The sequence below is a fragment of the Babylonia areolata genome, chromosome 10, assembly GCF_041734735.1.
Source record: "Babylonia areolata isolate BAREFJ2019XMU chromosome 10, ASM4173473v1, whole genome shotgun sequence".
Taxonomy (NCBI): domain Eukaryota; kingdom Metazoa; phylum Mollusca; class Gastropoda; order Neogastropoda; family Buccinidae; genus Babylonia; species Babylonia areolata.
Window position 1 is genome coordinate 21,936,325 of NC_134885.1, and position 24,106 is coordinate 21,960,430.

The 24,106-nt window shown below is 41.9% G+C and overlaps 1 protein-coding gene across 1 annotated transcript in view; it reads right to left on the reverse strand.

The window, feature by feature from the left end:
- Positions 1-1,337: 1,337 nt before the first annotated feature.
- Positions 1,338-24,106, reverse strand: part of LOC143286493 (RNA cytidine acetyltransferase-like) — a 49,085-nt gene continuing 26,316 nt past the window's right edge. Inside the window, exons 15-27 of the mRNA XM_076594071.1 lie at positions 23,799-23,915; positions 23,044-23,145; positions 22,136-22,210; positions 17,778-17,879; positions 16,004-16,131; positions 14,136-14,184; positions 11,014-11,110; positions 9,927-10,037; positions 7,466-7,632; positions 5,231-5,350; positions 3,234-3,335; positions 2,342-2,463; positions 1,338-1,884 (exon numbers count right to left, since the gene is read on the reverse strand). Coding sequence (XP_076450186.1) covers positions 1,773-1,884; positions 2,342-2,463; positions 3,234-3,335; positions 5,231-5,350; positions 7,466-7,632; positions 9,927-10,037; positions 11,014-11,110; positions 14,136-14,184; positions 16,004-16,131; positions 17,778-17,879; positions 22,136-22,210; positions 23,044-23,145; positions 23,799-23,915 — 1,404 coding nt within the window. The 3' untranslated portion in view covers positions 1,338-1,772. The remainder of the gene's footprint in view (positions 1,885-2,341; positions 2,464-3,233; positions 3,336-5,230; positions 5,351-7,465; positions 7,633-9,926; positions 10,038-11,013; positions 11,111-14,135; positions 14,185-16,003; positions 16,132-17,777; positions 17,880-22,135; positions 22,211-23,043; positions 23,146-23,798; positions 23,916-24,106) is intronic.

Genomic DNA, 24,106 nt, shown 5'->3' on the forward strand with positions numbered 1-24,106 from the left:
ACCGAGCTCGTACAGGGTTTTAATCACAAAATTTAAAAATCTCAAAAACCTTTCAAACTATAAACATCAAAGCCTAAACATTTGAAATGTCAGGAATTTGCAAGGCATGCATGACATTTTGAGTGCCAGCATTTCAGTCAAAAAGACTCTCAGGATTAACTTTTTTTTAATTTTATAGAAATAATTATTTTTGTTTTAAACTCAAATTCAGAAGGGACATTTCACAGAAGTGCTTAATTACTGACAGAAAAAGAAAGAATACTTTTTTTGTTAGTTAAAAAGAAATCTTTCAAATTAAAAAAAAATTTGTTACAAATCTGGGTTACTCTTTACAGACTGTTAACTCACTCCAGACGATGAACGCTATAGCGTTCCTGACGTCAGGTAGCCTTCCGGACGACGGAACGCAAAAGCGGTTTTGACAATTAAAAATTTGTCCATGTTTTCCTCATGGGGTAGCATAAAAATTGCAGCTACACCGGGCATTGTGAACATGTCAAGGGTCAAATGGAAAGTTTCTTCGTGAGGTTCAGTAACTTTCCACTCGCTGGCCAGCTGGTGACCTTGGTACCCCACATGACAAGCTAATCTGCATACGTATCGAAAATGGCATCGCAGGTGATACAAGTGGAAATTTTTGGAGCAAACCAGATCATGACAGTGACTTTTTACTGCTGCTGAAGAGATTGAAATGTTTCAAACTGAAGGTTTCGACATCGACGAGGATGATGAAGACGTTGAATAAAGTATCTGCAGTGGAGAAAGCTACCAGCAAGAAGGTACTGACAGTAACTCAGCTTTTGAGGGCTGTGAAGAGAGGGAGGGGGGTGGGCGTACACACGACGTGAGAAGAGGGGTCAGTAGGTAAAGTACAGGGAGTTTCATTCAGTTACTTCGTGTTTTGTATTTTTTGTGATTTTTTCCCTAACCCTAACAAATGGGTCATCTGCAGGGGAAAGCAAGGGAGAAAACTATTAGTCCAGAGTGAGTTAATGACTTAAAAATGCATGTCATTGATTATTATTATTTTGTTGTTGTTGGGGTTTTTTTTTTGTTTTCAAATTCTTGAAATCTTTTAAAACCAAAATGAACCCTGTGAAAGCACAGAGCTCTGATCTTTGTGCTGTATTTTGTTGATTGCCAGCACAGAAAGATTTAAACTGACAGAGAAACAAAGACAGAAACTGGGAGAGAGTAAGAGACGCAGAGAGGGAGGGAGAGACAGGCAGACAGACAGAAAACAAACAAGGAAGCGATTCTGCAGTTTGCCACATTTTAATGTCATCTGGTCTCTGTTTCCAGAGGAACATCCATTTGTTTCAAAGACAAACCACTATCACTATCACATGACCATTAATAACTTTATTTGATGATTGACTACTGAATGTGCAGTTCTCTCTCCTTTCACATATTCCCCTAAACCCCCACTCCCACACCTCCCCACTAATTCACACACACACATTTCTTTCATGCATTTCCCCACACTGTCACAATGTCAGTTTCCAGAGTCACACATGCATATACACACAGTCACAATTATCAATGTTTTCTGATAAAAACAACTACAGAAAACAAAACAACAACAAATCAGTATTTCAGACTGCTGTCAGGTTAGGAAAAAAAAAAAGAAATGAAGTTCAGCTTTCAGAAATGGTCTGTCACTCTGCAGCAATTCTCAAAGAAAAGCTGTGCCAGAAGTGTCCCTCGCACTAGGTTTAAACCTTGGATCTTGTGAATACATCTTCCTCCAAGGTATAAGCAGTTCTTCCTTCTCAGCTGGCAAAAAACTTGTCATGTTTCTTTTTCTTGAACTTTTTCTTCTTGTCCTTGGGTCTCTGTGCTTCAATGTCCTCCATTTGTTCTCTTCTCCGCTTTCCCAGAACCCTGAGACACAGCAAGCAAAACTATACATTACAAACATGAATAATACTTCTTCATCTTCGTTTGTAGGCTGCAACTCCCACGTTCACTCATATGTACACGAGTGGGACACAGCAAGCAAAACTATACATTACAAACATGAATAATACTTCTTCATCTTCGTTTGTAGGCTGCAACTCCCACGTTCACTCATATGTACACGAGTGGGCTTTCATGCATATGACCGTTTTTAACACACGAAGGGGGTTCAGGCACTGGCAGGTCTGCACATATGTTGACCTGGGAGATTGTAAAAATCTCCAACCATTACCAACGAGGCACTGTCACCGTGATTCGAACTGGAACCCTCAGATTGAAAAGTCCAACGCTCTAACCATTCAGCTACTGCGCCTGTCATGTCTGAAACCGGTTACCACAACGTGGTTTGAAGAGTGAGGCCACACTGATGCAAACCACTCACCCTTTGATGCTGACCATGCCTTTATCCACTACCCCACTGCCCAGGGCTTCCGTCCAGTCTTTGTCAGACCCTTTGATGGCGTACTGTGCCAGGGAACTGGTCAGCGAGTCTGCTGCCTCATTCTGAAAAAAAAAAAAAAAAAAAAAATCACTCATAAAATCAACAAAAACAGCAAAAAACACACAAAAAACAACATCAAAACCAAACCCCCAAAAAGTAAAACATAATCTGTAAACTAGATAAAAAAAACAACAACAACAACAACAACAAAAAAAAACCCTATCTAATTCTGGAAAAATAACTGCAAGTAAAATCTGGCAGAGGTGTTGCTAGCATGAAGGTGATGTCTATACTGCCTTGTGGTGGGAACAGAAAGGTTCTGTCCAAAGTATAAGGGACATACTGTATCCAATGGCCTTGGTGGGATGGTCAGTTGTGGAATTACATAGGCACATGAAAATATTACATGTTTATATGAGCACAATAGCTACATTAGTATGTAGCTCCTTCTCTTTGGAATTCAGTCTCTGAGAATAATTGAAAAATGCCAACATTACTTCTAGTGTTAGCCAAGGTCATGCATTCCCCTACCATTTTCTAAAGAGTTGGGTGTGTGTGCGTGTGTGTGTGTGTGTGTGTGCGTGTGCGTGCGTGAGCATGTGTAGTGTGCATGCATAGTATGTGAGAAAGTGTGTGTGTGTGTGTGCATGTATGTGTACGTGTGTGTGTGTGTAGTGTGCATGCGTGCATGTGTATATGTGTACGTATATGCATGCCTGTGTGCGTGTGTGCATGTGTAACCTCTGTGTGTGTGAGTGTGTGCGTGCGCTTGTGTGTGTGTGTGTGAAAGAGAGAGAGAGTACTAGTGTACACAGAAAACCGTGGCACTGACCAGATCTTCATCCAGGGTCTGTTTGGTGGGCCTCATGTCCACCTCCAGCTCTGCCACTGGCATGGTGGCTGCCACTTCCTTCTCCTGAACCTCTCGCACAAACTGAAACACATCAACACATCCTGTAGTGCACTTTAATATTGCAGTGCAGTTTAACTCACTTTGTACTTCCGGTTAGTTCCCCTGACTTTCCCCACAGACAACCTACTTGTATGGGTAAGAAATAAAATCGCCAAAAAACAATTCTTATAATTAATGAACTGAAAACTTCAAAACTGATCAGTAAGATAACAAGTTAGTTGGGGACAAAGTATAAATTTCCTCCCTTCTCATGCTATTATACAGTGAGATGATGAAAGCATCCATATCTTTTGTTCCAAATTTGCACACAATGATGGCTTGTAAACAAATCCAGGAAAGCACAAAGAATTAAATTCAGAAAGTAAAACAGCCATGTAGGGATCATTTGTCTAATTCTGTTGTCTGCCCTGTGACTGAGATGAAACTAGGTCAGACACCATTGTTGACACGCACTTTTCATGTGAACCAGTCACTGCGAAAATAACTCTCCTGCTTACGAGCACAGCAACACACACTGCATTTATTGATCGCTGTGGAGAGTGGAAAGATCAGTTAAGATATTCTAAGCTCATAATGTCATTATGGAAATCAGGTGCCACTCCAAAAATTCAAAACCATCTATGGCCCTGATCAGGCCCCTTCATCTGAAACGGTTGTAAACTGTCGGGCCCCGATCAGGGCCTTTTGTCCTGAGTGAGTTAACCACCTGCTGAAACAACAACACATGCTGCAATGCAGTTTAACAACCTGTTGAAACGCATGCTGCAGTGCAGTTTAACCATCTGTTGGCTGATGCCCTTAACCCTTTCACTGCTGAAACATTTCGCTATGCTCTGTGCTGAGAAAAGTTCCGGTTAAAAAAGAGGAAAATTCATGCTTATTATCTTAGTTCACTCTTGTCTCCAAAAGTGTTGATAAATATATCACTATGCTACATCTCTGATGTGCAGTAAAACTTGTTTTTTCTCTCCTTTCTTTAAAAAAAAAAAATCCTTTCATATTTTAGCATTTCAATTTTCTTTTACATTGTGTATTGTTCAAAATGTTTTTCAGGCCAGTGCATCTGCTCTGAAGCAAGGAAATTCAAAATAATGTAATTTTGCATTGTGTGTAATCCTTGCCAATCTTCAATGTAATCTCTCTGCACAAGTATGTGCATGTGCAGTCTCTAAAGGGTGTATGCATCTGTGTACCTACATGTCGTGTGTGTGTGTGTGTGTGTGTGTGTGTGTGTGTGTCCATGTTTGTGCATGTGTAAGTGAACATATGCAAATGAACATATGCAAATAAACAATCAACAAATGTGAGTGTGGATGCATGCATGAATGTGTTTATTTCAACAGGAATACCAAATTATCACTGAAAGAAAAATTATTGACAGATTTGCTGATAAAAATGTGATATAAGATTTTTGTTTTCTAAAAGGGCATCTCATACATAGAACAACACAAATGTTGATCCTCACTAAAAACACAAACTCACAACAACAACAACAATATATATATATATATATATATATATATATATATATATATATATATATATAGCACATTGTATGATCAAGCAATCCAAATTGTGCAAATCCACCATAAAAAAATTAACAAAAAGCAAACAGAAAAAACCAAAACAACAACAAAACAACAACAATAAATAAAACAAGAAAAAAGAAAACAACAATGACAATAAAAAAACCCAAACAACAATAACAATAACAAAAAAAACAAAACAAAAGCAAAACAAAAAACAACAAATAAAAAAGAGAAAGCAACGATAACTACAGAAAAAACAAAACAACAAAGACAATCAGTAACAAAAGAAACGACATTAATAACAAAAAAGAAACAATAAACATAGAAAAGAAATTAGAACAACAACATCAACAAAAAAAGGAGAGAAAGAAATGGGAGACAACTCACAGTGACCATTTTGCGGACACTCTTGTTGAAGAGCGCCAGGAGCTGGGTGGCGGGCAGGTCCAGTTCTTTGGTCAGACTGTCCACACTCTTCCTCTGCAGGCCCAGGGCCAGCAACACCGCCTGAAAAACACCCCTTGGTCTTTAAACACTGCCTGAAAACACCCCTTAGTCTTTAAACACTGCCTGAAAACACCCCTTGGTCTTTAAACACTGCCTGAAAACACCCCTTAGTCTTTAAACACTGCCTGAAAACACCTCCTTGGTCTTTAAACACTGCCTGAAAACACCCCTTAGTCTTTAAACACTGCCTGAAAACACCTCCTTGGTCTTTAAACACTGCCTGAAAACACCCCTTAGTCTTTAAACACTGCCAGAAAACACCCCTTAGTCTTTAAACACTGTCTGAAAACACCTCCTCGGTCTTTAAACACCCCTTGGGCTTTAAACACCACCTGAAAACACCTCCTCGGTCTCTGAATTCCCTTTGGTCTTTAAACACTGCCAGAAAACACCTCCTTGGTCTCTGAATACCCCTTGGGCTTTAAACACTGCCTGAAAACATCCCTTGGGCTTTAAACACTGCCTGAAAACAACCCTTGGGCTTTAAACACCACCTGAAAACACCTCCTCGGTCTTTCAATACCCCTTGGTCTTTAGACACCACCTGAAAACACCTCCTCGGTCTTTGAATACCCCTCGGTCTTTAAACACTGCCAGAAAACACCCCTTGACCTTTAAACACCACCTGTAAACATGTCCCAGTCTTAACACCACCTGAAAACACCCTTTGGTCTTTGAACACCCATCAGTCTTTCAACAAAGCCTGAAAACACCCCCTGGTCTTTAAACATTGCCTGAAAACACCCCCTGGCCTTTAAACACTGCCTGAAAACACCCCTTGGTCTTTCAACATTTCTTGGTCTTAAAAACTGCCTGAAAACATCCCTTTGTCTTTAAACACTGCCTGAAAACACCCCTTTGTCTTTAAACACGGACTGGAAACACCCCTTGGTCTTTAAACACTGCCTGAAAACACCCCTTTGTCTTTAAACACGGACTGGAAACACCCCTTGGTCTTTAAACAAGCCTCAGTCTTTTAACATGCCAAAGTCTTCAAACATTCCTGTCTTAAAACATTTCTCAGTCTTTAAACATTCCTCAGTCTTAAAACATGCCTCAGACTTTAAACATGCTTCAGTCCTTATAAATTTCTCAATCTGTAAGACTTTTCCAGACCTTGAAGATGAAAACATGTTTTTCCAAGACTTTCCCAAGATTTCCAAATTTAACAACCGCTTGGCTGACACACTGAAAGGTACGTCTTCTTTTTCTTCTCTCCCTCAACTCTGTGAAGAGTCACTGGGGGCGCCACACAGATAAACTCTTTACCAGATTCCTCTAGGGCGCTGGTTGTGTGACAATGCTTGGACCTACCTACCTCTAAGCTGATGAGGTCAAATTGTTCTGGGGCTTGCGTCTTGGACCAGGGCTCCACAGGTACACCTTTCTAATTGTTAGTGTTTGCAATGTATCGTCAGCTAAATGAAGTTTTTGTTCTTCATATTATGTTATAATTGAATTAAAAAAAAAAAAAAGAAGTAAAAGACTCCACAGGTATGAAAGATCACCCCCACCCTCCCCTCAAAACCCAGTATGCCAAACTTACGTTCTGCACAGCGGATAACTGGACGTTCCACCTTGGAAGCAAGAGAATCTGAGCGCGCTGGTTCGAATCACGGCTCAGCCGCTGATATTTTCTCCCCCTCCACTGGACCTTGAGTGGTGGTCTGGACGCTAGTCATTCGGATGAGACGATAAACCGAGGTCCCGTGTACAGCACACACTTAGCACACGTAAAAGAACCCACGGCAACAAAAAGGTTGTTCCTGGCAAAATTCTGTAGAAAAATCCACGTCAATAGGAAAAACAAATAAAACTGCACGCAGGAAAAATACAAAAAAATGGGTGGCGCTGTAGTATAGTGACATGCTCTCCCTGAGGAGAGCAGCCTGAATTTCACACAGAGAAATCTGTTGTGATAAAAAGAAATACAAAATACAAAATACAAAATACAGTCTGTTGGTGAAGTACAGGTGAGACAGGCCAGGGATCTACCTCTAAGTCGATAAGGCCATATTGTTCAGGGCTTGGGTTGTTGGAACAAGACTCCACAGGTATGAAAACCCACCTTCGCACCCCACCCCCTCCCCTCCAAACCCTGTGCGCCAAACTTACGTTCTGCACAGCGGACAGGTGGACGTTCAGTCTGTTGGTGAAGTACAGGTGGGAGAGGCCGGGGATCAGGTCCAAGATCTGGTGGTAATCAACGAGGTTCTGAGCATACTTCTCCAGACGCTTGATGTTGCGAGCTGTCAGCTGGGTGCTGCCCAGGCTCAGAGGACCTGGAAAACAGTCACTGATACATGTAGATAGACAAACAGACACTGCTGATCACTGTTATTTAACTCATTCTGCTCCAGGTAAAAGTTAACTCGTACCGTGATTACTTCCCCCTGTGGACCAGGTTTGAGTATTCTCGTACCAACATACTATTCTAATTTCGTTCATTCTTGCTTGGTACAACTGGCATTCTAAACTGAACCGTTTACTGTTTCCGGAAGCAAGAAAATGAAGCTTTGTTTGACCGATTAAATCAACAATTCTCCATTGATTTTCGCTGTTTTAGATAACCACCCTGTTTTTCTGCAATGGTCTCATGTTGTGCTGGTCTAGGGGAGTTGCAGCAGGCATGTAGGGGTGGTGTAGAATGAGTTAAATAACAGACACTGCCAACCAGTTTCAGTTTCAGTAGCTCAATGAGGCTTCACTGCGTTCGGACAAATCCATATACGCTACACCACATCTGCCAAGCAGATGCCTGACCAGCACCATAACCCAACGCGCTTAGTCAGGCCTTGAGAAAAAAAAAGAAGAAAAAAAAAGGTGAATAAATAATAGATAAGCTTACATAAATAAATAAATAATAATTATGATATAAAAAAAGGTAGTAGTAATGATAATAAAAATAAAATAATAATAATAATAAATAAATAAATAAGACAACAATGATGATAAATAAGCAAACAAATGTAAAACATGAAGACACACATTCACACATACACCCACACATATACACAACCATACACCCACACATATACACACATACTGCCAACCACTGTTAATGAAATAACACTGATGGCCAAAGTAAATATTGATAAATAAATATTGATCCCTTTGTTAGAGGAAAGAGTGAGACTTTCCAAAAATATGGGAAACACGGTAGACTGATGTGTTTGTTTTCCTTCTCTCTCTTTCTGTGTCTGTCTGTCTGTCTGTCTCTCTCTATGTATTTTTTCTTTCTTTTTTTATATAATCTTTTTTTTTTTTTATAGTTAAGAACAACTGCTGGCCATAGTATATATTGATACAAATATCTTAATTAACAAACACTGCTGAACATAGTAAATATGTATTCAATTATATCTCAATTAACAAACACTGCTGACCACAGTAAAGATTCGTAAATACGAATCAATAAACAAACGCTGCAGACCATGGCGTGGTATTGATTCATATATATAAACAAATGCTAAAAATTACATGCAGATGCTGATAAATCTAACATTTCAAAACATCAAAATGTGCATGGATAATTGTTCTTTAAAAAAAAAAAAGAAAGAAAGAGATTTGTTGTAAGCTGTCCTACTTTTTGAATGCTCAATTGTACCAGTCCCTTATGATAATAATTTGATTCGCACAGGGCCTTTCCATGTAAAACATGATTAGCTGCTCTGTACAATGTAAAAAACCAACATGTAAAAACATGCATTTAAAAGTGAAATGAAAAACTTACATGCAAAACACTGTACAGACATCCAACCCAAACACTAATTTATGCTTATACAAAGACAAAATCATCACACACAACACTCATCATAGGTCATAAATACCTTTATTCCCAAACTATCCAGTACACACAGAAACAAAATGCCCTCTCCCTCATGAACAGACGGGTGCAACAGACAAGTTGTTAAAGTGTTGGACTTTTAATCCGAGTGTGTCGGGTTCGAACTCGGTCACAGCACCAAGTTTTACAAAGCACTTAGAACTTGGTCTCCAACCTCGAGTTTATAAAGCACTCAGAGCTTGGTCTCCGACTTCAAGTTTATAAAGCACTCAGAGGTTGGTCTCCAACTTCGAGTTTATAAAGCACTCAGAGCTTGGTCTCCAACTTTGAGTTTATAAAGCACTTAGAGCTTGGTCTCCGACTTCAAGTTTATAAAGCACTCAGAGCTTGGTCTCCGACTTTGAGTTTATAAAGCACTCAGAGCTTGGTGTCCGACCTCGAGTTTGTAAAGCACTTAGAGCTTGGTCTCTGTCCGAGGATAGGCGCTGATCTCCCAGGTCAACAGATATGTACATCTGCTACTGCCTGAACCCCTGTCATGTGAATACGCATGCAGAAGAACAAATACACATGTTAAAGATCTCATAATCCATGTCAGCATTTGGTGGGTTACGGAAACAAGATCATACTCAGCAAGCACCCCTCCCAAACCCCCATGCCCCTGAAAACAGGGTATGACTGCCTACATGGAGAGGTTAAAAGCCCACTCGTGTATACCAGTGAACAAGAGAGTTCACAGCCCGAGAGTGATGATGAAGAAGAAGATAAACACAAAAACAAACAGCTCACCCTCAGCCTTGACAGCAAACTTCTTCTGATCCAGGATGCTAAGAGCCAACTGGGGAGGGAACGTCTTGAAGCTGTCAAACGGCATCAGCTCCAGGAACCGCTCTCTGAACTCTGCCCAACACAGCAACATCAGATACTGCTTTGAACAGTCGTTTATTTGAAGATACCTTTGTACCGCTGTGAGAATGGGACTGGCCTGGCCCTATGCATCAACCTTCCCAAAATAAAAAACGTTACCTGCACAAGTTTCAATGCGCAATCTCTCATCTAACAAACAAAAACAAGTTTGTAATGCACAGTGAAATTAGTTATTTCTTCAGAGTGCCATTCGTTTATAAAAGCATATCAAGAAGAAGAAGATCCTATTTGATCTGAAAGTGATACAATGACTGCTGTTAATCAGTGTGTCAGTATGTCTGATAAAAGTGCTAAGTGTTGTGAAGAACAAAAAATATAACAACATGAATGTGCTTCTTTAGTGTGTCAGTATGTCTGATAAAAGTGCTGAGTGTTGTGAATAACAAAAAATATAACAACATGAATGTGCTTCTTTACAATTTCATGTGCCCTTTCCACAATCACATTATCATTATAATAAAAAAAAAAAAAGTAGAAAGAACTGATTTTTAAAAATTATGTTTTAAAGCCAAATTTAGAGTCTATTATTATTAAGTAGTTCCAGAAAAACTAAACAGTTAAAAGAAATTTACTGAAACAATGTTATGAGAGACTCACGTGTGTAAACACACATGTGAGCAACAACCCCCAACTCCCCCCCAAAAAAACAACAACAAAAAAAAACACCCCCCCTCCCCCACTGAAACTGAATTCTGGCAATGTGTTCAACCTGTGGTTCAGGTATAATGTATATTACAATACAATGCTATACAGTACAGATGATACAATACCAAACTTCACAAATGAAAAAAAAGAAAAAAGTTTCACATACAAACATGTGCACCATCCAAAACAAAAATGGAGCTGAATTACTTCAAGTCTTAGGTATTATACAGTACAATACAACACCAAACATACAACACAAAATAATACAATATCATACTACACGATACCAAAGAAAAAAACCTACGTCTCCAGAACTCGGCCAGCCATGAACCGTCAGTGCCTTGCTCCTGTTCATTGAGGACGTGTAGCATGATGATGCTGTGTTCCCCGGTCAGGTCATTCTGCAACACACACCGTGCAGTCAGCTGTCTGCCACCTCCACACTACACACCTTCATCACAACGACACATACATACCACCTCCACACTACACACCTTCATCACAACGATACATACATACCACCTCCACACCTTCATGACAACAACACACACACGCCACATCCACACTACACACCTTCATCACAACGATACATACATACCACCTCCACACCTTCATGACAACAACACACACACGCCACATCCACACTACACACCTTCATCACAACGACACATACATACCACCTCCACACTACACACCTTCATCACAACGATACATACATACCACCTCCACACCTTCATGACAACAACACACACACGCCACATCCACACTACACACCTTCATCACAATGACACATACATACCACCTCCACACTACACACCTTCATCACAATGACACACACATACCACCTCCACACTACACACCTTCATCACAATGACACACACATACCACCTCCACACTACACACCTTCATCACAATGACACACACATACCACCTCCACACTACACACCTTCATCACAATGACACATACATACCACCTCCACACTACACACCTTCATCACAATGACACACACATACCACCTCCACACTACACACCTTCATCACAATGACACACACATACCACCTCCACACTACACACCTTCATCACAATGACACACACATACCACCTCCACACTACACACCTTCATCACAATGACACACACATACCACCTCCACACTACACACCTTCATCACAACGACACACACATACCACATCCACACTACACACCTTCATCACAATGACACATACATACCACCTCCACACTACACACCTTCATCACAATGACACACACATACCACCTCCACACTACACACCTTCATCACAATGACACACACACACCACCTCCACACTACACACCTTTATCAGAAGGACACACACACATACCACCTCCACACTACACACCTTTATCAGAAGGACACACACACATACCACCTCCACACTACACACCTTCATCACAACTACACATACATACCACCTCCACACTACACACCTTCATCACAACTACACATACATACCACCTCCACACTACACACCTTCATCACAATGACACACACATACCACCTCCACACTACACACCTTTTATCACAACGATATACACATACCACCTCTACACTACACATCTTCAACTTAACGGCATGCACATGACATACCACCGCTACACACCTTCGTCATAACGACACACATACCACCTCTACACTACATACCTTCAACATAACAACACACACGTACCACCTCTACACTATACATCATCATCATAACAACACATATACCACCTCTGCACTACACAAATCTTCATAACAACACACACATACCACCTGTACACTACACACCATCATCATAACAACACATACATACCACTGATAACAACACACACCACCTATACACTACACACCATCACCATAACACACACACCACCTCCACACTACACACCTTAATCATAACAACACTCATGCCACTTCTACACCACATCAACATAATAACACACATATGCCACCTCTACACTACACACCTTAATCATAACAACACACACACCACCTCTACACTACACACCATCATCACAACAACACACACCACCTCAACACTACACACCATCATCACAATGACACACACATGACACCTCTACACTACACACCATCATCATAATGACACACACATAACACCTCTACACTACACACCAACAGCTCTACACTACACACCTTCATCATAACACACACACCACCTCTACACTACACACCACAAACTCTACACTACACAATATCTTCATAACAACATGCCAGCTATGCACTACACACCATCATCATAACAACAAACACACCACCTCTACACTACACACTACAAACACACCACAAGCTCTACACAACACAAATCTTCATAACAATATGCCAGCTATGCACTACACACCATCATCATCACAAACACACCACCTCTACACTACACACCACAAGCTCTACACTACACAAATCTTCATAACAACACACCATCTGTGCACTACACACCATCATCATAACAACACACACACCACCTCTACACTACACACCACAAGCTCTACACTACACAAATCTTCATAACAACACACCATCTGTGCACTACACACCATCATCTTGACAACACACACACCCTGCTGTCAGCTGTCCGCCACCTCTAAACTGCACCCCCTCATCATCATAACTGGTATTTCTGTAGCACTCTGTACCCTATTAGTGCAGCTGCACTGCAATTTAATTGCACCAGCCCAGCAACAGCCAAGTGCACTGTCCAAGCCATATTTCCTTTACAAGGCGCATACAAAATAATCAAAAAACATGCTCAATCCCTCAGAAAACAGTGGTGAACAATGCAGAAGCTAAAGCCAATATGCTTAGCACACTATGTGAGAAAAAAAAAAGGAAATTTTCCTCTTAAAATGACGTTTAAGTAACATACTTACTGTGACCCACTAGTGCAGACTCCGGCAGGGGTCTAATTCCTGTCCTGTGCAAACTACTATCTGCCTAAGCGGAGAAAACTAAAGAAGCTACAGCCGATAACCTCCCGGAAGTAGGTTACCTCCCCTTTGCCCTCCTGACTAGCGCAGCCATCTTGACTCCTGCTCCTGTGCTCTGCATATGGCTAGGTTTTTTTTCTCGTATTTTCTGTCTGTCTATCGATTCTTTGGTGCTCTCGTTTTGTGTCCGATGATGAATCACAACAGGTCACAAAACTACTTGGCCTGATTGGGCGATCGAGCTCATATTAAGGTGTGATCACAATTGACCGGCCAACACAGTGAACACTTAGAAAAATCGTGTTGGTACTTACTTTCAAAAATTAAAATACAAAACTCATAACTGATTGAGAAAGCGAAACTGAACAGTGCCCGCTGCAGTAAGGAAATATCAGTACACAATGGGTAGTAACCTGGTGTTAGAAGACACACAACAAAGAATCTGCACTTTTTAGCTGCAACTCACCGGCTTCTGACACAGGTAGACAGGAGTGAAACCCCCTTTCTTCCAGAATCTGCACATCACAGTTGACAATGATTAACGACCACTTTTATACATCACTTTGATACACGTGAACAATTAGCAAAACATGGTCTAGTACCTGTCCCAAGGTCACAGTGACTCCGGCATAGCTCAGACAAATGACCAATCAATATTAGTCAACATTCCTTATTGCTTTTCCAGCTTTGTACAGACAACTCTTGAGTTGAAAGCCTCACTCTGACCTCGTTGCCTTCACCTTTGACATGACCTTAGGTTCAGCATATGCGATTTTTGTGCGTGTGTGTGAAATGTTCATGCTGCAGACAACAGATGCAAGTGACAGTCATAGCAAACATGCTAAATATCATACAGAAAAAAGAAAAGAAAAGGCGACGGGAAACAATCAGACAGGAAGCAACCGTGCGATAAAGTGTGACTGTGATTGGACAGCTGCAGGACATACTTCTGGAGGCACACGCCTGCAGCAGCGACCATTTCTCCTCTTTCGACATTGCTCCATCCAACATTGCTCCATAGATGTTTGAGGAAAGGTATGTGAAAGCTATCAAGGTGAGCTTTCCACCTGGGTAGGTGGTATCCAGCCTGAAAACTTGATATGTTTAGAGAATGCCTTTAGAAATTCCTTCCCTACACAATTTCTTCATAGTTTAAAAAAAAAGAAAGAAAAAAAAAGGACTACAGGGGTTAACTGGCTAAACTGCTTTTAGTTTAACAATTCTTATAGGAGGAAGGTGGCAGAATGGTTAAGACGCTCAGCTGCCAATACAGAGAGTCCGTGAGGGTGTGGGTTCGAATCCCGCTCTCGCCCTTTCTCCTAAGTTTGACTGGAAAATCAAACTGAGCGTCTAGTCTTTCGGATGAGACGATAAACCGAGGTCCCGTGTGCAGCACGCACTTGGCGCACTGAAAAAGAACCCATGGCAACGAGAGTGTTGTCCTCTGGCGAAATTACATAAAATGAAATCCACTTTCATAGGTACACAAATATGTAAGCATGCACTCAAGGCCTGACTAAGCGCGTTGGGTTATGCTGCTGGTCAGGCATCTGCTCAACAGATGTGGTGTAGCGTGTATGGATTTGTCCGAACGCAGTGACGCCTCCTTGAGAAAGTGAAACTGAAACTGAAACTTATTCAGAGAAACAACACAGCATAAGCACACAAACACAAAAAGCATGGGAAGAGCATCAAGCATGCCTTATCTAAGCCCTACCCAATAAGACTGATGAACAAGACTTATGCAGACAAGCTAAAGGAATTGATGTAATTGTAATTACACGGACAAGTGTGAGGCAAACAACTGGCATAACTAATTTGCATTTGTTTGTATTTGTATTTGTATTTCTTTTTATCACAACAGATTTCTCTGTGTGAAATTCGGGCTGCTCTCCCGAGGGAGAACGCGTCGCTACACTACAGCGCCACCCAGTTTTTTGTATTTTTCCTGCGTGCAGTTTTATTTGTTTTTCCTATCGAAGTGGATTTTTCTACAGACTTTTGCCAGGAACAACCCTTTTGTTGCTGTGGGTTCTTTTACGTGCGCTAAGTGCATGCTGCACATGGGACATTGGTTTATCATCTCATCCGAATGACTAGCATCCAGACCACCACTCAAGGTCTAGTGGAGGGGGAGAAAATATCGGCGGCTGAGCCGTGATTCGAACCAGCATGCTCAGATTCTCTCGCTTCCTAGGCGGACGCGTTACCTCTAGGCCAAGACTCCACCTTGAACGTTTGCTGGGAATGCAATAAACTGACCTGACTGTTGAGAGAACCGACAGATAATGGGACTCATGTTTCACAAAGCACATCCAACGCAACCCGACTTACTTGAGGAGCTGGGATGTCAGACCATAGGACACGCCAATGTAGTCCAGTCTCTCAGCACGCCGCGCTGTCAGCTTGCTCAACAAGGGAGGTAACTTCCTGTCAGCGCCATCGTCAGATGCTCCGTTGGTCTGTCAGCACAACGTTCAAAGGGCTTCATGGTGAAAGCATGCAACAGCTGACAGATAACAGTGTGAGAGCTGATGCTAATATATACATACTGTCTTGTAAAGGCAAATAACATTCTCTCTTAACAACTCAGTCCATATGTTCATAGAGAAAGCATGAAACAGCTGACAGAGAGAGTGTGAGAGCTAATGCTAATGTTAATAAATACATACTGTCTTGTAAAAGCGACGATAACATTCTAACTTAACAACTCAGTCCATATGTTCATAGAGAAAGCATGAAACAGCTGACAGAGAGAGTGTGAGAACTAATGCCAATGTTAATAAATACATACTGTCTTGTAAAGGCGAATAACATTTTAACTTAACAACTCAGTCCATATGTTCGTAGTGAAAACATGCAACAGCTGACAGAGAGAGTGTGAGAGCTAGTGCTAATGTTAATGAGTACATACTGTCTTGTAAAAGCGACAACAACATTCTAACTTAACAACTCAGTCCATGTATTTCAGCAAAATCAGTCAAGCACGCTGACACATTCAGATAATCCTTTCTGACATTCCTCACCCACCCCTTTCCAAATACAGCAACTGAGAGGCAGACACATAACATGGATCAATGGGGATAGCTCTTTTCTGTCTACACTACACAATATCATCGTAACATCACACAACTTATGCACTACACACCATCACAGCAACACATACACCACCTATACACTATCATCATAACAACACACACTACCACCTCTACACTACACATCATCATAACAATAAACAACACACCACCAAAACACTACACACCATCATCATAACAATACACACCACCTCTACACTACACACCACCACCTCTACACTACACACAATCATCATAACAACACACCACCTACACACTACACACTATCATCATAACAACACACACACCACCAATACACTACACACAATCGTCATAAGGACACACACACACCACTTCTACAATACAAACCACCAGCTACACACTACACACCATCATCATAACACCCCATCCCTCTCAGTCACTCCAATATCAGCCATTATGCACACAGTCTTGCTAGAATGTATCACCATAAAACAAACTTTAAACAGTTACGTTATGTCAAACAAAGTGACAGAGGATGGCTGGATACCTGTGTTGGTTTTTAAATAAATATTTGGAACTCATGAAGTACAAAATACTAATCTTACCTGTGTTTCTGTGCTGTAATTCTCTGCATCCTCACTCATGAAGATATGTTATGTCAAACAAAGTAACATATGTAGGCTAGTAACCTGTGTTAGTTTAACTCATTCTCCTCCAGGCACAAGTTAACTCATACCATGATTACTTCCCCTGTGCACCAGGTATGAGTATTCTCAATCCAACACACTATTCCAATTTCGTTCATCCTTGCTTTGTATAGTAAACTGAGCCGTTTACAAACTCTGGAAGCGTGCAAACAAAGTTTTGTTTGACTAATCAAATCAATAATTTTCCATTGTTTTTTTCGCTGTTTTAGAGAACAACCCTGTTTAGTTTTTTTTCTGCAGCGGTCTCATGTAGTGCTGGTCCAGGGGAGTTGTATCAGGCATGTAGCTGTGGGGTGGAATGGGTTAAACAAATATCTGGAACTAGTGAAGTATAAATTATCATACCTGTGTTTCTGCGTCATCATTCTCTGCATCCTCGCTCAGGTTGGGCATCTTGCCCTCGTAGTACTGTGTCAGCAGTTCCAGGGCTCTGCCTCCGTAGCCCATCTGTAGGCAATGCACACACACAGAGTCACTTCCATAGCCCATCTGTAGGCAATGCACACACACAGAGTCACTTCCATAGCCCATCTGTAGGCAAAGCACACACACAGAGTCACTTCCATAGCCCATCTGTAGGCAATGCACACACTGAGTCACTTCCATAGCCCATCTGTAGGCAACGCACACACACTTAGTCACTTCCATACCCCATCTGTAGGTAATGCACACACAGTCACTTCCACAGACCATCTGTTGGCAATGCACACACAGTCACTTCCACAGACCATCTGTTGGCAATGCACACACACTTAGTCACTTCCATAGCCCATCTGTAGGCAATGCACACACAGAGAGTCAATTCTATAGCCCATCTGTAGGCAAAGCACACACACTGAGTCACTTCCATAGCCCATCTGTAGGCAATGCACACACACTGAGTCACTTCCATAGCCCATCTGCAGGCAATGCACACACAGTCACTTCCATAGCCCATCTGTAGGCAATGCACACACACTGAGTCACTTCCATAGCCCATCTGTAGGCAGTGCACACACAGTCACTTCCATAGCCCATCTGTAGGCAATGCACACACAGTCACTTCCATAGCCCATCTGTAGGCAATGCACACAGTCACTTCCATAGCCCATCTGTAGGCAATGCACACACACACAGTCACTTCCATAGCCCATCTGTAGGCAACGCACACACACACAGTCACTTCCATAGCCCATCTGTAGGCAACGCACACACAGAGTCACTTCCATAGCCCATCTGTAGGCATCGCACACACACTGAGTCACTTCCATAGCCCATCTGTAGGCAATGCACACACACAGTCACTTCCATAGCCCATCTGTAGGCAATGCACACACTGAGTCACTTCCATAGCCCATCTGTAGGCAATGCACACACACTGAGTCACTTCCATAGCCCATCTGCAGGCAATGCACACACTGAGTCACTTCTATAGCCCATCTGTAGGCAATGCATACACAGAGAGTCATTTCCATAGCCCATCTGTAGGCAATGCACACAGTCACTTCCATAGCCCATCTGTAGGCAATGCACACAGTCACTTCCATAGCCCATCTGTAGGCAATGCACACAGTCACTTCCATAGCCCATCTGTAGGCAATGCACACACACTGAGTCACTTCCACAGCCCATCTGTAGGCAATGCACACAGTCACTTCCACAGCCCATCTGTAGGCAATGCACACACACAGAGTCACTTCCATAGCCCATCTGTAGGCAATGCACACACACTGAGTCACTTCCATAGCCCATCTGTAGGCAGTGCACACACACTGAGTTACTTTCATAGCCCATCTGTAGGCAATACATACACACTGACTTATTTCCATAGCCCATCTGTAGGCAATGCATACACACTGAGTCACTTCCATAGCCCATCTGAAGGCAATGCACACACAGTCAATTCCATAGCCCATCTGTAGGCAATGCACACACAGTCAATTCCATAGCCCATCTGTAGGCAATGCACACACACCAAGTTATTTCCATAGCCCATCTGTAGGCAATGCACACACACTGAGTCACTTCCATAGCCCATCTGTAGGCAATGCACACATAGTCACTTCCATAGTCCATCTGTAGGCAATGCACACACACTGAATTACTTCCATAGCCCATCTGTAGGCAATGCACACACAGTCACTTCCATAGCCCATCTGTAGGCAATGCACACACAGTCACTTCCATAGCCCATCTGTAGGCAATGCACACACACTGAGTCACTTCCATAGCCCATCTGTAGGCAGTGCACACATACACAGTCACACACACACACACATTCACACACACAGGCATTTTGGTGAACAATTCAGAGCCCCTGGCCAGCTGTACTGCATAAACATATGATGAGAAAAGAATATATCAAAGAAAACGTAAAAAAACCAAAGTTAAACATTTTCTCTAACTCCTTTCTGCTGGATCTCTCAGACTGCTTCGCTTTCTCGCCTTTGATTTATCATCAAAGGAGGATGGTTTGGCGAAGCTCACAAACGTGAACCTCAAGCCAAAGCCTCACTCCTTCGATTTGGCTACAGATCATCACAGAGATCTAGCAGATAGTCTCCTGTTCAAACTTCACTGGTTTGTCATTACCTTCTCTGCTGGTGTTTTGGACTCACTTGTGTAAACAAAGTGAGTCTATGTTTTAACCCGGTGTTCGGTTGTCTCTGTGTGTGTGTGTATGTGTGTGTGTGTGTGTGTGTCCGTGTGTCTGTGTGTCCGTGGTTAACTTTAACACTGACATTTTCTCTGCAAATACTTTGTCAGTTGACACCAAATTTGGCAGAAAAATAGGAAAAATTCAGTTCTTTCCAGTCATCTTGTTTAAAACAATATTGCACCTCTGGGATGGGCACAAAAAAAGAAAAAAAAGAAGCCTAATTATATGCAAACTGCATTTACTGTTATATTTATATTTTTTGTATTCTCTAAACTTGGCACTTTGACCTCTTATTCTGACACAACAACAAGAGGAGTCATTATTATCATTTTTTGTTCAAACAGGAACTTCTTTTGCTAAGCATGGAATTTTTATTTATTTTGCAAACGTTTTGGTGCAGATAGTAAAAAAGGGAAATTACTCTGTAATTAATACTAGGGGACTTAATTTATCATAAGTGAGTCTTGAAGGCCTTGCCTCTCTTGTTCTTAATTCTTTTTTTTTTTTCTTGATATAACACTGCTTTTTTAACAGAAGTTTTGTTTACTTGTTCACTTAACAATGCCTTAATGCTAGGAAGATCACCTTAAGTATTTAGACATACATGGACACAGACATTCCACATTTGTGTGGGTTGAACCATGAAAAGACATATCAGAAGTTGCAAGACAAGAAATCATGTTTTTTTTTTATTTGTTTCTATTCAAGAGGTGGTGTGGCAGACTCTGTTAGGTATTGGACTTCTGATCGGGTGTTCTGTGTGACCTTTTTCAGATACATCTGTAATGAACAGGTACAAACCTAAATAACACTAAAGAAATTCAGACTTTTACACGTTTATCAGAAAATGTCATAAACAGTGTGATTTTGGGGTGTTTTTTGTGTGTGCCCCAAACTCTATGTAACAGTAGTTTTTATATAAATTTGACTGCAGTGACCGGGTGGCGGGATGAAGACTGAGAGAAAAGGGAACACAACTCCACAGTCAGTCATCACTCTTTTCCTGTCTCTGGACCTTACACTTGGAATGATCTCCCTCTCTCACTTTGTCAAATCTCTGTACTCAGCTCTTTCAAGTCTGGCCTTCAAGCCTACCTCTTTGCAAAATAGCTCTCCCCCCCACCTCCACCTCTCCTCTTACTGGTTACACTGTCTCTGGCTTTCTTTTCACATGAATTCATGTTTTGGTTTTTTCTTCTTCTCCTTCTTCATTTGTGCGCTTCGACTCGCAACGTTCACTCAGATGTATGCACGAGTGGGTTTTCAAGTATATGACTGTTTTTTTACCCCCATCATGTAGGCAGTCATACTCCATTTTTCGGGGGTGGGAGGTGGAGTGCATGCCAGGTATGTTCTTGTTTCCATAACCCACAGAACGCTGACATGGATTGCCGGTCTTAAATGAGCGTATTTGATCTTCTGCATGCGTATACACACAAAGGGGGCTCAGGCACTGGCAGATCGGCACATATGTTAATCTGTGAGATCAGAAAAAATCTCCACCCTTTACCCACCAGGCGCCATGACATGTAATGTAATGATACTAATCATCAACACACACACACACACACCAGCATGACATACACCCACACATATGTAATCATTAACACTCATACAGACACAGAAACACACACACACACACACACACACACACAGTGACACACACACAGAGTGACACACACACACACAATCAGACACACACACACAGTGACACAGACACACAAAGACACACATGCTCACTAACACACACACACACCATGACAAACACAGTGACACACACACACTCAGGCACTGGTAGGTTGGCACATATGTTAACCCAGGAGATCAGAAAAAAATCTCCACCCTTTACCCACCAGACATCATGACAGGGATTCAAACCTAGGACCCTCAGATTGAATAACGCGTTAAAACGCTTCATGTTCTCGGCTGTTGCACCCGTCATGTTTTGTTTTACATCCTTTAGAATCAGAGCTTGTGTGAATGACTGGTGTGAAAGCGCTTTGAACTGTCTGCACAAGATTCAGCATTATACAAATACTTTTAAAAACATCATAAAATAACTTACTCCTTGGTAGTCTGGGTGGGTTGCAATTCTGACGACTCGTGCACCAGCCAAGGAAGCAAAGTCACTGTCGTCAAACTGAAACAAAAATGTATGTGAAGAAAATTACAAATCTAATTTCATATCCACACATCCCTCTACCCACACGCATCAAAGGAAAATTAAAATTAAGGGAACAGGAAAGTAGTATTAAAAGAAGAAGAAAAAAAACAGAAGAAAAAGATCTTGTATTCATGTGCAGGGCAGCTTACGAATGGGAAAAATGGGTTACCCATAGTTGCACAGTAGCACTGACCCAAACATGCACAAACTGCAATTATGAATACAAACACACACACACACATGCAAACATACATCAGCATGACATAAACACATACATGTGTAATCATTAAGATGCATGCACACACTCACCCACATACATGTGCAATCAACACAAACACACACAAAGACACACACTAACACCCCCCCCTCCCCACCAGCATGACATAAACACATGCATGTGTAATGATACTAATCATTAACACCCACACACCCACATCAGCATGACATACATCCACACATGTGTAATCATTAACACACACACAGACACAGAAACAGACACACACACACAAAGAGTCACACACACATACACACACACACACAGAGTGACACACACACACACAAACACACACAGAGTCAGACACACACACAAAGACACACACGCTCTCACACACACACACACACAGTGACACACACAGTGACACATACACATGCACAAACATACTCACAGTGACACACACACACACACACACACAGTGACACACACACATGCACAAACACACTCACAGTGACCCCCCCCACCCCCATCCCCCCACAGCCCCCTCCCACACACACAGAGTAACACCCACATGCACACACACACACTGCCCTACCTGCTGTGACACTGTCCAAGGAATGAGGTCACCAGCCGCCCGTCTCCCTCGCTCCAAGCTGCTCTCCACACTGCTCTTGGAGATCTCACCCTCCAGACACACCTGTATCACCATGGCAACAAAACTAGTTACATACATGGCTTACCCCTCCAGACACACCTGTACCACCATGGTAACAAAACTACATACATGGCTTATAACTGAGTTAAAAACAAAACAAAACAACCCCCCTCCCAAAAAACAACAACAACAACAACAAAACCCATAAAAAAATCACTCCTAGCATGTATACAATAAACACACACTAAACCTTGTATATCTTGCTTAACAAACGCAATGGGTTTATTTCCTTCAAATTTTATCTCTGAACAGACCAGGTGGTATGACCATCGTAACTGACTGTAAGCAGAATGCCAAACGTGTTTCATGTTTTTAAAAACCAGTGACCATGAAACACAGAACATTTTCATGCACCCCCCACCGGGTTTCCTGTCCAGGTAACACAAACAGCAAGACAAGCACAAGGTACACGTTTATCACATGACAACACTGAAAGGTTGAACCACGGTTCCTTGCGGACAGCCTACGCTAGGACTGTGACAGACGAACCAGGGTGTGGGCCGTGTAAAAGGAGGACTTGGAATGAATGAAGCACCGTGGGAGTAATGCCACTGAAATGGTGTAGATATTGGGGCAGAAAAAAAAAGAAAAAAAAAAAAAGGAATGTACCAGACACGTAAACAGACTGCACAAACCTGCAACACACAGAGGACATCAGGCAGGCCGGTGGTCTTGGTGCCAACAGGACCCAACAGGACAAAGACGTGATGTGCCGGAGCGTCAGACAACATCTGTAGGTCATTCGGCGAGTTCTGCAACACAACACACACTGTAACATGAGCAGCTGTTCCTCTACACCCTCTACTCTTTACGATTATCACTGATAAATTACATAGCACCTTTCTTTGGTTAGAGACAAACCTCTAATCACTTTACAGACATGGAATCATTTGCTCAACGGGCTGCCTACCTGGGAACAAGTGCCTGAAAGCTGCCTTTAGGG